Consider the following 14,618-nt stretch of genomic DNA (forward strand, 5'->3'; position numbering starts at 1 on the left):
CTCAGCCACACATTCCACAGCATATTTGCTAATATGACATACACCCCACTCTTGGGAATTCAGACTGTCAAATATGAAAAGTGGGGAATTTGCCCAGCAAGACACAGGGACGTGGCTACAGGCCCATAGCCATAGATTTTTCAATTTAGGAGGCCCTTTAAGAAGCCGGGGGAACTTAAATTCGCACGCGGCCCCCACTTCTCCCTCAACGTATTTGAAAGGTCCCTTAAAATGCCTTGAGGGAGAAGCGGAAGGAGGCCGCGTACGTACCTGCACTTCAAGCCATGAAGCCACCGCTTCTCCCCCAAAGCATTTAAACTTTCAATGCTTTGGGGGAGAAGTGGGGGGAGGCCCCACGCATGCCTGCACTCCCCAAAAGTTGGGGGCCTTGGGAGCAAGTCGGGGGGCCAGGCCCTGGCACTCCCCACCATAGCTTCAGGCCTACGTGGCTACTGGTCTAGATGGCTTTAAAGGGGGGAGGAGGTTGAACCAGTGCCAGCATGGTGAACTGGGACTCGGAGACGCGAGTTCAAATCCCATTCCGCCATAAACCTCTTTAGGACTAGTCACTCTCTCCTGGCCTAATCCACCTCAATGTTGTATGGATAAAACGGAAGAGTGGGGCACAGCTGGGAGCTTGGAGGAGGGATAGGATGAAAATGTGACATCAACGGCTGTTAGCATGACATGTCAAAGGAAATTGGAATGTGGATTGTGTTTTCATAAGGCATTCGTAGACCCCTCTGAAGCAGTCCTCCCTCTACGCTGGGGAGTCTTGTGAGCAAAAATTCTACTTTGTGAGCTAAAGGTAAAGGTTCCCTTGCTCAAAAGCCAGTCGAGTCTGACTCTAGGGTTACGGTGCTCATCTCCGTTTCAAAGCCGAAGAGCCAGCGTTGTCCGAAGACGTTTCTGTGGTCATGTGGCCGGCATGACTAAACACCAAGGCGCACAGAACGCTGTTACCTTCCCACTGAAGTGGTCCCTATTTATCTACTTGCAATTTCTTGCTTTCGAACTGCTAGGTTGGCAGGAGCTGGGACCAGAGACGGGAGCTCACTCCATCATGCGGCACACTCGGGTCTCGAACTGCTGAACTACTGACCTTCCACAGCCTGCAGTTCAGCGTCTTAACCACTTGAGCCACCGCAGCTCCTGCCTTGTGAGCGACTGGCATTAAAGTTGTGAGCGAGCAATTTGGCTCCTGAATGAATTAGTTTGCTCTGGAGCCCTCCTCCCTGAGCGAAGACAAAAATGTGTGAGCCAGAGGCTAAAAAGCTGGGACCCAGCTCAACCTAAGTCAGCTTAGAGGGAACACTGCTTGGAAGCATCTAAATGGCTGCTGTCGGATGCAGATGGCTGTGCTGGATGGATCCTTGGAACTGATGCAGGTCTTCCTATTTTTTATTTAGCTATTAAAGGATCGGATGCCCGTTCTATACAAACTGGCAGTTTTATTATGTCAGTGAGTGCTGAGTCAGGACTGGAGTAATTCACAAGTAATTCAGAACACAGATCTGTGATCTAGTACTAGGCTATGTGGATGGTTTAATGGAACCTCCAGGTTCAGAGGAAGTCTACCACAAGCTGGAGGAAAAGCAACAGGAGCACGAAGGATCTCATCGGCCACTATGGGAACTAGGATGCTGGATTAGACAGGCCCTCAGACGGATCCACCTCTCCTCTTCCGACACGTTTAAAGATGTTCCTCCATTCTGAATTTGTGCATAAGATCATTTCATAAGCAGGCACTGAGTCTTATCACATTTGTATCGTGCCCTTCCCCTTCGAAAGTGCTGCTTCCCAGAAAAGGAGGTTCCCCCCACATTCGCACACCAATGATGGCAAAGCAGTTCAAGGCAGTTTGCATAACACAATGGAAAGCTGTACAAATCCTAATCTCATCACAAGAGGGCGCTCTATACAGGTGAGCATACAACATGTCAGGTGGGCTACTTCCTTACAGGGGGCTATTTTAGGGTTGCTAGGGCCTCTCTTGTGACCGGGGGGTGGGGGTGAGCGCAGAAGGGGGGGGGGGAGACAGTAAGGTTCCCAGATCTAGATTAGGAAACTCCTGGAGATGCTGGTATGGAGCCTGGGGAGAACACCTTCAAAACCGACAAAGTTTAATTCTGGCAAACACATGAAAGCTTATACCCAGAATTAAACTTTGTTGGTCTTAAAGGTGCCACTGGACTTTTGTTCTGGGGATTATTCTCAACGTTTCCCCCTCTTATCCTCACAACAAGTCTGTGAGATACTGTGTGACTGGCCCTAGTCACCCAGCAACCTTCTATGTAGGTTTGCCAGCCTCCAGCTGGGGCCTGGAGATTACCAGAACTACAGTTACTTAGCTCAAATGGCAGCTTTAGATGGTGAACTCTATGGCATCCTCTGTACTGATGTCCCGGAACCTGGATAGCCCAGGCTAGCCCCATCCCATCAGATCTCGGATGCGAAGCAGGGTCGGCCTTGGCTAGTATTTGAAAGGGCGACCTCCAAGGAATACCAGGGTTGCAACACAGAGGCAGACAATGGCAAAACCACCTCTGAAACATCGCTTGCCTTAAAACCCAAGTCTAGTTCACCACCTAGTGGTGAATAACACTAAAAGAGCTAGAACGTCTCACTGCCAGACAATTTTAGGCTCTCCTGGCTATTCTGCACACAATTCCATACATCGTTATTATTCCCCTCCCCATTCTTGGCTCATCCTAAACTCCACCCCCAAATCCCCAGTCATTTTTCAATCCTGAACTGACAACCCCACGTTCTGTGGGAGAGTAGGGATTTTAACCTGGCTCTCTCGGAACCTAGTCTAACACCATGTCCACGACACCGTTCTGGTTCTCTGTGTTAGGATTCCTAGCTCTGGGCTGGGAAATACCTGGAGCTTTTAGGGGTGGAGCCTGGGGAGGGCGGGGTTTGGGGAGGGGAGGGGCCTCAGCGGGGTACATGCCATAGAGTCCCCCCTCCAAAGCAGCCATTTTCTCCAGATCTCTTTCATCTGGAGATCAACTGTTATAGTGAGAGGTCTCCAGGTCCCACCTAAAGGCTGGCAACCCAGTTCTCTAAAGCTAGAGAAGATTTCCTGTCCACCGATCCCCCCAGTTCAAGATTTTGAAAAATGGGCTTTGTACAGTGGTCCAGCTGAAGTACATGGAGGCAGGGCCGGATTTAGACTTGCTGAGGCCCGAAGCTATACAAAACCCAGAGGCCCCCTACTGTTTTAAATTACATCAGCTGGTCTCAGAAAAATTTAAAATATATACGCCTTTTTACTATTAGAAAATATACTGTCTTTTAATTTTTATTGAAAATAATAATAAAGGATGTGATTTCAAAATCACAGAAACAATCACACAATTAAAGGGTTTTAAAATGACAAAGAAGGCTCCAGCAGATTGCGAGGCCCTAAGATGGAGCTTATTTAAGCTTATGCGTAAATCCGGCACTGTGAGGCCTCCAGAGTTGTCGAGGCCGCTGTGGTCATCTTCTGGTGGAAAGGAAGAATCATTCCACAGCCACGCATGCCAGACCTCCCCAGGACGTGTGGTGACCCATCAGATTCCACCCGGACAGAGCCCAGATCCTGGTTCCTGGCATGAGTTCTGGGGCTGCATTCAGCCCAGACTTCTTCAGTACAAACAAGAACTTCTTCCTCCCTGGTTAACAACGCATAGTTTGGACAACCAGTCGCGGGAAGGAATGTTGACGGCCTCCCTCCAAGGTGGCCACTTGGCAGGGGCCAACCTCGAGGTTGGCTATGGGTCTAGGCAGTGCGAAAGCCAGGCACAAGGTCTGGGTCTGTCCCGCAAGGGTGGGCAAGGACACCTTAGCAAGCTTAGGGGAGACTTGGACTGGCCCGATTCGGAACTTGCATCAAAGAAGAAAGGCTGCGGCTCAGTGGGCGATCGAGACAGACCAAGAGCCCAGGAGCACCTTCAAGACTAACGAAATGTGAGGCAGGGGATGAGCTTTCGTCACTGCTCACTTCTTTGGAGATCTGCCACAAATTTTGCTAGTCTTTCCTGGGCTCTTACCAGACGTATCTGAAGAAGTGAGCCGTGACTCAGGCAAGCTCCTCCCCTGCCACAGATTGTGTTAGACTTCAAGGTGCTGCTGGACTCTTCCTCTTTTCTACTTCAGGTATCTGAAGAAGTGAGCGGTGGTCCCGGTCACACCGGCGGGAAAAGCCGCGTCGGGAGTGTGGCTTCTTAGAGCCGCACCAAAGGAAAGCGCGGTGTCGGGATCAGACGCTTCCCCTCGAGCCGCCGCACATATTCTGTCCGGCGCGATCACATGGCCGGGGGAAGCGAGGCAAAGATGGGCGAGCCGAGGCTGCTGGAGTATTCGTGCGCATGTGCAGTCCGGCAGTCCCTCGAATAACACGGGCTGCCGGCACGTCCGGGATCCCACGCCCGGCCTTGCTGCAGATCTTCTGGTAGGTACTACATTTTCCCTAGTACCTTTTTGATCCGCGTTTTCGGCCGGAAGGGATGGGTTGGGGGCGGGGGGGGGACGCTTTCCAGATGTTGGCATCTGATTGCGCCCATCTGATGCGCCCTCAACCCATCCGCTTCGTGGGGCAAATCCTCCCGTGTGACCGGGGCCAGTGACTCACAAAAGCTCATCCCCTGCCACAAATTTTGTTAGTCTTAGTCTGTAAGGTCTTAAAGGTTCTACGGGACTCTTGCTCTTTTCTGCTTCAGGTATCTGAAGAAGTGAGCCGTGACTCATGAAAGCTCCTCCCCTGCTACAGATTTTGTTAGTCTTTAAGGTCCTACTGGACTCTTGCGCCTTTCTTCTTCAGGTATCTGAAGAAGTGAGCAGTGACTCACAAAAACTCATCCCCTACCACAGATTTTGTTAGCCGTTAAGGTGCTTTAAGGAGCTGTGGTGGCTCAAGTGGTTAAGACGCTGAACTGCAGGCTGTGGGAGGTCGGTAGTTCAGCAGTTCGAGACCCGAGTGTGCCGCATGACGGAGTGAGCTCCCATCTCTAGTTCCAGCTCCTGCCAACCTAGCAGTTCGAAAGCAAGAAATTGCAAGTAGATAAATAGGTACCACTTCGGTGGGAAGGTAACAGCGTTCCGAGCACCTTGGTGTTTAGTCATGCTGGCCACATGACCACGGAAACGTCTTCGGACAGCGCTGGCATTTCGGCTTGGAAAAGGAGATGAGCACCGCAACCCTAGAGTCGGATTCGACTGGCTTTCGAGCAAGGGGACCTTTACCTTTACTTTAAGGTGCTGCTTGACTCTTGCTCTTTTCTGTGGGTCAGTGGTTGAGCATATGCTTTGCTATGACTAAAGGTCCTGGGTTCAATCTTTGGCATCGTCACATTTGGACGTTGGGTGCCTGGGGGGGGGGGGGGAAGCTTCCCTGCTTGAGTTGCCAAACAGACCAGAGGCCATACTGAGCCAGTTGAACCAATGAACCGGCAGCTCTGTATGCTAACTGAAGACCTTTTAAAATTTCATTTGGTGTACCTGAATATCGGTCATTGGCTCTCCTTCCTGATTCTGGTGTTATACATTTATGTGTTTTTATTGAATTATTGTTATCATTTTTAATGTTGATTTTAATTGTTCAAATGTGTTCGTTTTTTCATGTTTGCCCCCTTAGGGTCTCTGGTTAGGTGGAAAGGTGGCATTAAAATGTTCTACATAAAACAAACAAAGAAACAAACTGCAGAATACAGCAATGCTCCCTCTAAGCTGTGGAGTCTTGTGAGCAAAAATTCTACTTTGTGAGCTACTGACATTAAAGTTGTGAGCGAGCGGTTTGGCCACTGCGTAAATTAGTTTGCTCTGGAGCCCTCCTTCCTGAGCTGAGAAAAAAATGTGTGAGCCGGAGGCTAAAAAAAATCTGTGAACTAGCTCACACTAACTCAGTTTAGAGGGAACACTGGAATACAGCCAGTTTCCCCTTTGATAACAGCTCCCTGCAAGTAGAAGACTAGCATAAGAGAGTGGCGAGAGTCTTTCTGTTACTTTTCTATCTTCAGGGAAGAGTCTTTTTCTTAACACACAGAAGCATTTAAAATATCACATGGCCACCTCATTCCAATGTGTAGACGCAGAAGGAATCGGGTTTTCTAGTCTTCTAGTCCGCATGGTCCCAGTAGTCATGTATGGCTGCGAGAGTTGGACTATAAGGAAGGCCGAGCGCCGAAGAATAGATTATTTTGAACTAAGGTGCTGGAGAAGACTCTTGAGAGTCCCTTGGACTGCAAGGAGATCAAATCAGTCAATCCTAAAAGAAATCAACCCTGACTGTTCCTGGAAGGCCAGATCATGAAACTGAAGCTCAAATACTTTGGCCACCCAATGAGAAGGGAGCACTCACTGGAGAAGACCCTGATGCTGGGAAAGATTGAAGGTCAAAGAAGACAGGGACGGCAAAGGATGAGATGGTTAGACAGTGTCATAGATGCAACGAACATGAAATTGAGCCAACTTCAGAGGACGGCGGAAGACAGGAAGGCCTGGCGAGATCTTGTCCATGGGGTCGCGAAGAGTCGGACTCGACTGTGCGACTGAACAACAACAAAATCTCCCCTCTTCCTGGTTTATTTGGATAACTTATTGAATTCTTTAGAATTCAACCCCGAGCTCAAAACACCTGTCACACCACCCTGACCTGGATGGTCCAGGCAAGCCCGATCATGTCAGATCTCGGAAGCTAAGGAGGGCCGACCCTGGCAAGTGCTTGGAAGGAAGACCTCCAAGGAATACCAGGGCCAGGACGCAGAGGCAGGCAGTAGTAAGCCACCTCTCTGAAACGTCCTAGCCCCACTAGGGGTCGCCAGAAGTCACCAGTTCTTCTGGGCACCATTCCCCCAATGTGGTTAAACTGCTCCACATTTCAGGACAGTGGGTCTTGTAGTTGGCAGGTGGTTCCCACTTTGAAACTTACCAGTGACATCCTAAACCAGGGGTGTCGAACTCATTTGTTATGAGGGCTGGATCTGACATAAATGAGACCTTGTTGGGCCGGGCCAGCCATGTGAGTCATAAAATGTAATGCCAGGTAGCAGAGACATAAACTTTATAAAGGACACAAACACAAAGGGTTTTTTTTAAACTTAAAATAAAAACATGCCTAAAACATTAGCTCTGTAAGCTGCAAGCCTACTTTTGATTTATTGACATTCACCACAGAAATGTCATGCTCAGAGTTCTGAGTCTAGGACCCAGGTTGAAACATGGAATGGCTGAGCGATTAAGACAGTCTGGCGAAGCAAGCTATGATGCAGCAGCAGCAGCAGAACTGGAAGCAGGAGACGGCCAGTTTCACTGCGGGCCTGATGGAAGCCCTCCGGGGGCCTGATCCAGCCCCCAGGCTGTGTGTTTGACACCCCTGTCTTAAACCACTTCGTTTTCATTCCAAAACCTGACAATCCCTGCCATTTGATCAAGAGAATTATTTAATGTTTTCCTTGATTGTTTGTGAGATAAAAGCAAATAAACCCCCTCTTCGACCTCACCGTAGACTTAAACTTCGTTTTTTCCTGTCAAGTCACAGCTGACGTATGGCAACCCTGTAGGATTTTCACATTCTGAGGTGTTTTGACATTGCCTGCCTCGGCGTCACGACCCTGGTATTCCTTCGAGGCCTCCCGTCCAAATGCTAGCCAGCACCAACCTTGCTTAGTTTCTAAATCTAACGAGATCCAGCCATTGTTGTCAATAAGGGAATTGCTTTCCTGTCCTCATTTCGTAACTTTACGAAGCCGTTCTCTCGGCATCCCAAGCTGCCAGGGGGCACCGATGTGGCACCACAGTGCCAGCCGACACAGTATGTTCAATGGAGCGGGCAGCCCGGATGGATGCCAACACTCCAAAGGTGCCAGGCTCTTGATGGAGCAGGCTCCCAGAATCCCCAAAGCGAATTACGATGCCGGGAGACCAAGGACCAGAGAGCTTAAGTCCTTCCCCTTGTTTGCAAAGTGACCTAAAGGGATATTGGCACTAACAAGATCTACGCCCCCTTTTGCCAGAGGGAAGTGATATTTGCCCTGACCGGGATGGGCCAGGTCTGACTCAACCTCCTCCCATCTGGGAAGCTAAGCAGGGTCAGCCCTGGAGAGACCCTGAATGGGAGATCACCAGGGAAGTCCGGGGTTGCTACGTTCCTCTGGTGCCTTGAAAAACCCACGTGACTTGACAATATTTCCACCACCAAGCGACATGCTGAGCCGATCTCAGAAGGCTTTAAAAGGGGGTGGGGGTAGCTATTAGCCATGATAACTATAAACGGTGGAACCTCCACGTTCAGGGGCAGTTTACCCGTGAGCACCGTTTTCTGGGAAGGGGGGCATCAGGAGAGGGTGACCGCCTTTGCGCCTCGCTTCTGGGCTCCCCCGGAAGCATCTGGCCGGCCCATCCTGGCCGAAGGATGCCCGACCAAGACACCGTCGTTCCAAGCTTCTTAAACTGGCAGGCCAGATGCCAAGGCTCCAACCCGCCTGGGGCCACGGACGCGACGCACCAGGCTCTCCGAAATCCCCAGGGCGGCGGTGCCAAGCCGCTTAGGAAAGGCGGTGCCAGCAGCAGCAGGCAGAGCTCTGGCACGCCGCTGGACTCCCGAGGTGCCTCCAGGGCAAGTTTTGCAGAGTTGGCGGGACAGACGGAGGACAGAGAGAGGGAGAGAGCGGCGCCCGAGTTCAAAAGCGCCGGGCATCTACCAGTGTTTCCGTGCCGCTGCCGTGCCAGGGGTGCCAAGCGCCGGGACTGGTGGCAGCGCCCCCTTCCCTTGTTGGGGGGGGCAAAGGGGGGGTCCAGAGGCGCCAGGCAGTGGGGGGTTCGCCATGCCAGGGGTGCCAGGCTGTGTGTGTGTGGGGGGGGTGCCAGCCAGCAGTAGCGGGGGCTTACCTTGCAAGTCCTGCCTGGCGGCGCCGGCGGCACCCAGGAGCAGCACTAGCAGCAGCCGCGGGAGGAGGGCGAGGGGTCTCCGGAGGCGCGTCCGCCGCTCCATCGCTGCTTCCCGCGGGCGGGCGCGGGGGGGGGGCCCTAAGGAAGGGGCGGCGCTGCCGGGACAAAGGGCAGCAGCGGAGGCGCCTGGCTCGCTTTGAACGGCGCGGCCGGAGCGCGACTGCCTCCTCCAGACTCCCTCCCCTCGCAGCCTTGCCCAGCCCGGCCCAGCCCGCCCCTCCTCGAGGCCGGGGCAGAGATGGGGGCCGGGAGGAAGGGCGCCGGGGATCGCCCTGCGCAGAGAGCCCAGCACGACTAGAGGACCTCTGGCTAGCAGCAGGGTAGGGACTATCTGGTACCTGACGAAGAGCGCTTTGACTCTCAGAAGCTCAGAGCCCCCGTCCCGTCCAGGAGGGCTCCTGTGCCTTTAAGAGCGGCGAGGCGCGGAAGCTTTGCCCGTCCTGCGTGGCTCTTCGAAGCCGGCCGTGGCGCTCTTAAAGGCACAGGAGCCTTTGGAGAAGAACAAACCGGCGGGCTGCTAGCGGGGTTGCCAACCTCTAGGCGGGGCCGGCGAATTTCCTAAGATCGCAACGGGTCTCTAGACTACAGAAATCAGTTGCCCTGGAGAGAATGGCTATTTGGAGGGTGGGCTCTAGGGCATTCTACCCCACTGAGGTCCCTCTCCAACCCAATCTCCGCCCTCCCCAGGCTCCAGTTTGATGTATTGATTAAGAGCAGGGAGTCTAAACTGGGAGAACCAGGTTTGATTCCCCAGTCCTCCACATGCAGCAGCTGGTGTGACCTTGGGTCAGTCACAAGTTCTCTCGGAGCAGTTCTCTCGGAGCAGTTCTTGAAAGAGCTCTCTCAGCCCCACCCGCCTCACAGGGTGTCTGTTGTGGGGAGGGGAAGGGAAAGGAGATTGTAAGCCGCGCTGAGACTCTGAGTGAAGGGGAGGGTATAAACCCAATCTCTTCTTCTTCCACTCCCAAATTTCCAGGAATTTTCTAACCCAGCATCCCTACATCAGCTGTCTGTTTCCAACAGTGGCCAGCCAGACGCTTCTGAGAAGCGTGAAGTACAGTGTGAACAGCCCTCCTCTGCTGTCAGTCTCCAGCCACCGGTATTCAGAGGTGAACTGCCTATGTCTGTGGAGGCTCTGTTCATAGCAAGCTTCGTGGGTAGCTAATGAGTATACCCGTCCACCAAGATCCCTCTCTCGGCATCTAGCCCCCAGCAACTGGCATTTGGAGATAGACTGCCTCTGGCCATGGAGGATCCATTTAGTGCCCATGACAAATACTTGTTGGTAGCCGCTGGGGGTGTGTGTTTCAGAGCGTGGGGCTAGCAGTTATAGGTGCGCAGCCCTGTGATGAAATTTCCCTAATTCCTCTGTATATTCACATGGCACGTGGAACAGCTGCAGTGGGCTGGGTAGGGGCTATCTGGTACCTGATGAAGAGCGCTTTGACTCTCAGAAGCTCAGAGCCCAAAAAATCTTGTTGGTCTCTAAGGTGCTGCTGGGTTCAAATCTAGCCGTTCAAGAGTCAAAACTCCCTGGGAATCTTGTTGGTCTTTAAGATAGTAGTAGACTTGAATCTCGCTCAGATACTGCACACCAACATAACTGCCACGTATTACAATTCCCCATGCTACTAGGCAGGGGTCATTTAGTAGAAAAAGAGGTGCAGGAGCTCATTAGCATAACTCATTAGCTTAACTTATTTGCATCTGCCACACCCCCTGACATCACCGGAAGTGTGTCGGAAGGCAACACCCACCGTTCAGGCTCCACTGGACTGTTTTGGATTGCTACCTATTGGGGGGGGGGGTTTGCACAGATCTGCCCTCACAGAGGAGGGAGAGCTTGTACCTGAATAAAACTTGGTCTTAAAGGTGCAACTGGACTGTTTTGGACCCGGGGGTGGGGGGGCTCTGCAACTTAACCTGGCTGCTTCTTGCTCTGACTGAGGGCTGTTGGGGAGCAGGGGGTGGGGCTTGTTGCATGTGCCCGCCCCCTGGGCTCTTTACTGCCGGAGCTCTGCTCCTGTGCGATCCTGCAGGAAATAACCCCTGCTAACGGGCATAATGACTTACATGGGGCCCTTTTTGGAATTCTCAAGGAACGGAATTAACTCCCACACGTGTAAGATCAAGTATGTACAAAACCCCCACGTGGTTTCCAGGCATTGGTATCCACAGGCAGACTGCCTCTGAACATGGGAGTTCCATTTACTGATTCCATCTTTCTCCTGGGACTTTCCAGTTAAGAAAATGAAAGAAAAGAGATGGCTAAAAGGGGACGTGATAGAGGTTTATAAAGTTATGCACGAGGTGGAGAAAGTTGACAAGAACTTTTTCTCCCTCTCCCAAAGTACTAGAATGTGGAATTCGCTGCCAGAGGATGTAGTGATGGCCACAGGCACAGGCACAGACAACTTTTTTACACAGTTTGCGCATGCGCATAGGCAGGCTTCCTTATAGGGAAGATCTTTGCGCAGGCAGAGAACAACCCAACCCGGAAAGCATGCCTTGAAGCGAAGACGTCCCTTTAAATTTTTACTCTGAAACTGGCCTCCTTGAGGTCCCGGACTCGTCTAAAGCCTTACGCTAGGCAACTTTTAAATTTTTGTATTAATGATGGGGTGAAGCTTCGCCCACGCACACATCGCATACTTAAATGGTGGCCGAAAAGCGGAAGCCTCGGGCTTCTGAACGGAAGTGGCTCTACACCGGCGGAGAGCGATCAGACGGGGATACTGCGGTTGGAATTGGTGCACTCAGGATACCACCACTTGGGGACCTAGTAGCAGAATACAACGGTTAAAGGCCGTTTGCAACGGTTAGGGATGGAAGGCAGATGTTCGCCGTGTGATCGCCCGTAAGTACACCGTAAGTGCATAGATTTCTATGCACGAGAAATTGGTATCATAGTATTTGGGAGGAGCAGCAGTACAAAACATGCTTTGCATTCGGGGAGATCTAGGATGAATTCCTGGCATCGACAGTTTTAAAAAAAAACACACCCTGGTAGCAGGAGATTGGAAAGGGCTTTCACTACCTGAGACCCAAAGAGGCAGGCAAAAGAGACATTATGAAGGGAGGCTGAGCCATTCACCTGATAGTACAGATTAGCTACACATATTTACTTTCGGTGTTGAATAGGCTAGGGTGCTTTTGCATGCTGAAGGACATGGGTCCAATCTCTGGTTATAAAAGATGTCAAGTAGCAGATTCTGGGAAGGATCTTTCTCTGCCCGAGACTCTGGAGAACGGCTTGCCATGGGAGTCAATGTTAGGTTTGAACAGAGATAGCAAAGCTTCTTAAGTTAACTTTTATGTGGCATTATGCTGTGTATGCTGAAGGTCGCAGGTTCAATCCCCGGTATCTCCAGTTAGAAGGATCTCAGGCGAACGGCCACCACTCAAGAGCAGATGAAACAGAACTCGGTGGAACAAGGGTCAAATTCGGCACATTGCGATTTCGTGGATGGCCTCCCACTCACTGCTTGAAGCCTCCGACACAGACTTTCACAGGCCAGCAGCTGTTCGCGTCAATCGGACCGCTCTTTCCGTTCCGGAATCCTCGGCACCGTGCCGCAGTTCCGGGGCAACGTTTGGAAAACTCTGCTCTAGAACCTCACACTGCCCGTGGCCGACATTGGGTTTGCCAGACTGTCCCGGCTTCACTGCTCTTTGCCTCTCTTCCTCTTGTCTGTGAGCTTAAAAGATGACCTCATTGTTTTTTTCCCAAGACTCGGGCTGACTCCCAAGAATAGGAATTTTTTTTTTTTTGCATGGCTGTTGCTGTGGTCTGGCTCGGATCTCTTTCTCCACCCAGCAAGCGCTGGGATTGCACGTGGGGTACCCATGTCAGGGCAGGGGGAGAATCCCTGTGAATCAGGAGTAGAAAAGAGCAAGAGTCCGGTAGCACCTCGAAGAGGAACAAAAGTTGTGGCAGGGGAGGAGCTCTCGTGAGTCACTGCTCGCTTCTTCGGGTATCTGAAGAAGTGAGCAGTGACTCACGGAAGCTCCTCCCCTGCCACCAATTCTGTTCGTCTTCAAGCTGCTCCTGGACTCTGGCTCTTTTCTACTGCTGCAGACAGACTAACAGGGCGACCCATTTCAATCTATTTGAATCAGCAGAGAAGGATTCATCTTCCGGAAAGGAAACTCCTTCTGGGTTCCTTTTCTGTGGTCAAAACCCAAAGCGTTCCCCCTTGCGTTTTAACTTAGGAAACCCAAGACATGATTATGCTGACTTATCGATCATGTTTTTCTCCAAAAAGCTCAGGGGCCATGGTTCTCTCCTCCTTGGGGTTACCAACTGGCCTGGAGAAAAAAGTCCTGTTTGGTGTAGTGGTTAAGTGCGCGGACTCTAATCTGGGAGAACTGGGTTTGATTCCCCACTCCTCCACTTGCAGCTGCTGGATGACCTTGGGCAAGCCATAGTCCTCCTGTCAGAACTGTCCTTGAAAAAGAGCAGTTTCTGTCAGAGCTCTCTCAGCCCCACCTCCCTCACAGGGTTACTGTCGTGGGGAGGGGAAGGGAAAGGAGTTTGTAAGCCGCTCTGAGACTCCTTTGGGTAGTGAAGGGCGGGGTATAAATCCAATCTCCTCCTCCTCTTCTTCTTTTAATGGGCGAGAATGGGGCAGTTTCATGGTATACAGAGGGATACATCTGGTATTTATTGTAGATCAAACTGATAGTAAAAGGACAGCTAGAGGGGCCAGTGTAAAAGTTGGTACAGCAGAAATCAGAAAGAGAAGAAGAGACTGGATTTATAACCCACCCTTCACTACCCGAAGGAGTCTCAGAGTGGCTTACAATCTCCTTTCCCTTCCCCACCCCACAACAGACATCCTGTGAGGGAGGTGGGGCTGAGAGAGCTCTTTCGAGGACTGCTCTTGGGAGAACAGCTCCGAGAAAACTTGTGACTGACCCAAGGTCACACCAGCTGGCTGCATGTGGAGGAGTGGGGGAATCAGACCCGGTTCTCCCAGATTAGAGTCCGTGCTTCTAACCACTACACCTAACCACTACACTGTGCTCCTAGCCGCTATTCACACCTCTCCCCTTTTATGTCACAAACGCATAGACTTTATTGTGGATCAGGGCCCAAGCTAGCCCAATCTTGCCATATCCCGGGAGCTAAGTAGGGTTGGTTCTGGATAGTACTTGGATGGGAGACCGCCAAAGAAGCCCAGGGTTGCTGCGCAGAGGAAGGAAATGGCAAACCACCTCTGTTTGTCTCCTGCCTTGAAAATAGGGTTGCCAAGTGGCACCTACCTCCTCCACGGGGGACTCCCGGGCGGTTCCTGGTGCGCGCACACGCGAATTTCGCGCACGCCGCATGCACGTCACTAGGAAGGGACGTTATGACACCGGGCACGCTGGGGGCGGGGCCACGACCATACAAGGGAAAACCATAGAGTTTTCCCTTGTATGGGTGTGGCCCCGCCCCCAGCCGGCCCGGCGTCATAGCGTCACTTCCTGGTGACGCGCACGCAGGGGCGGGGTTCCCCCCGGGGCCCGATTCCCCGGCGTCGGGGAACGGGCCTATGGGGTGGGGGTTTACCCGCCCCCCGGGGCGACTGGGCAGCCCTACTTGAAAACCCTATAGGGTCACCATCATTAGGCTGTGACCTGACGGCATTTTCCACCACCCCTGTGGACTAGTCACTTGCACATTTGATTCAGGAGATTAT

At 52.0% G+C, this 14,618-nt stretch overlaps 1 protein-coding gene across 1 annotated transcript in view; it reads right to left on the reverse strand.

Annotated features, from left to right (window-relative positions):
- THBS3 (thrombospondin 3) overlaps positions 1-8,977 on the reverse strand; it is a 66,860-nt gene extending 57,883 nt beyond the window's left edge. The window contains exon 1 of the mRNA XM_015419109.1: positions 8,875-8,977. Coding sequence (XP_015274595.1) covers positions 8,875-8,977 — 103 coding nt within the window. The remainder of the gene's footprint in view (positions 1-8,874) is intronic.
- Between the last annotated feature and the right edge of the window lie 5,641 nt (positions 8,978-14,618).

Source organism: Gekko japonicus, unplaced genomic scaffold (genome assembly GCF_001447785.1).
Source record: "Gekko japonicus isolate JY-2015 unplaced genomic scaffold, Gekko_japonicus_V1.1 scaffold25, whole genome shotgun sequence".
NCBI lineage: Eukaryota > Metazoa > Chordata > Lepidosauria > Squamata > Gekkonidae > Gekko > Gekko japonicus.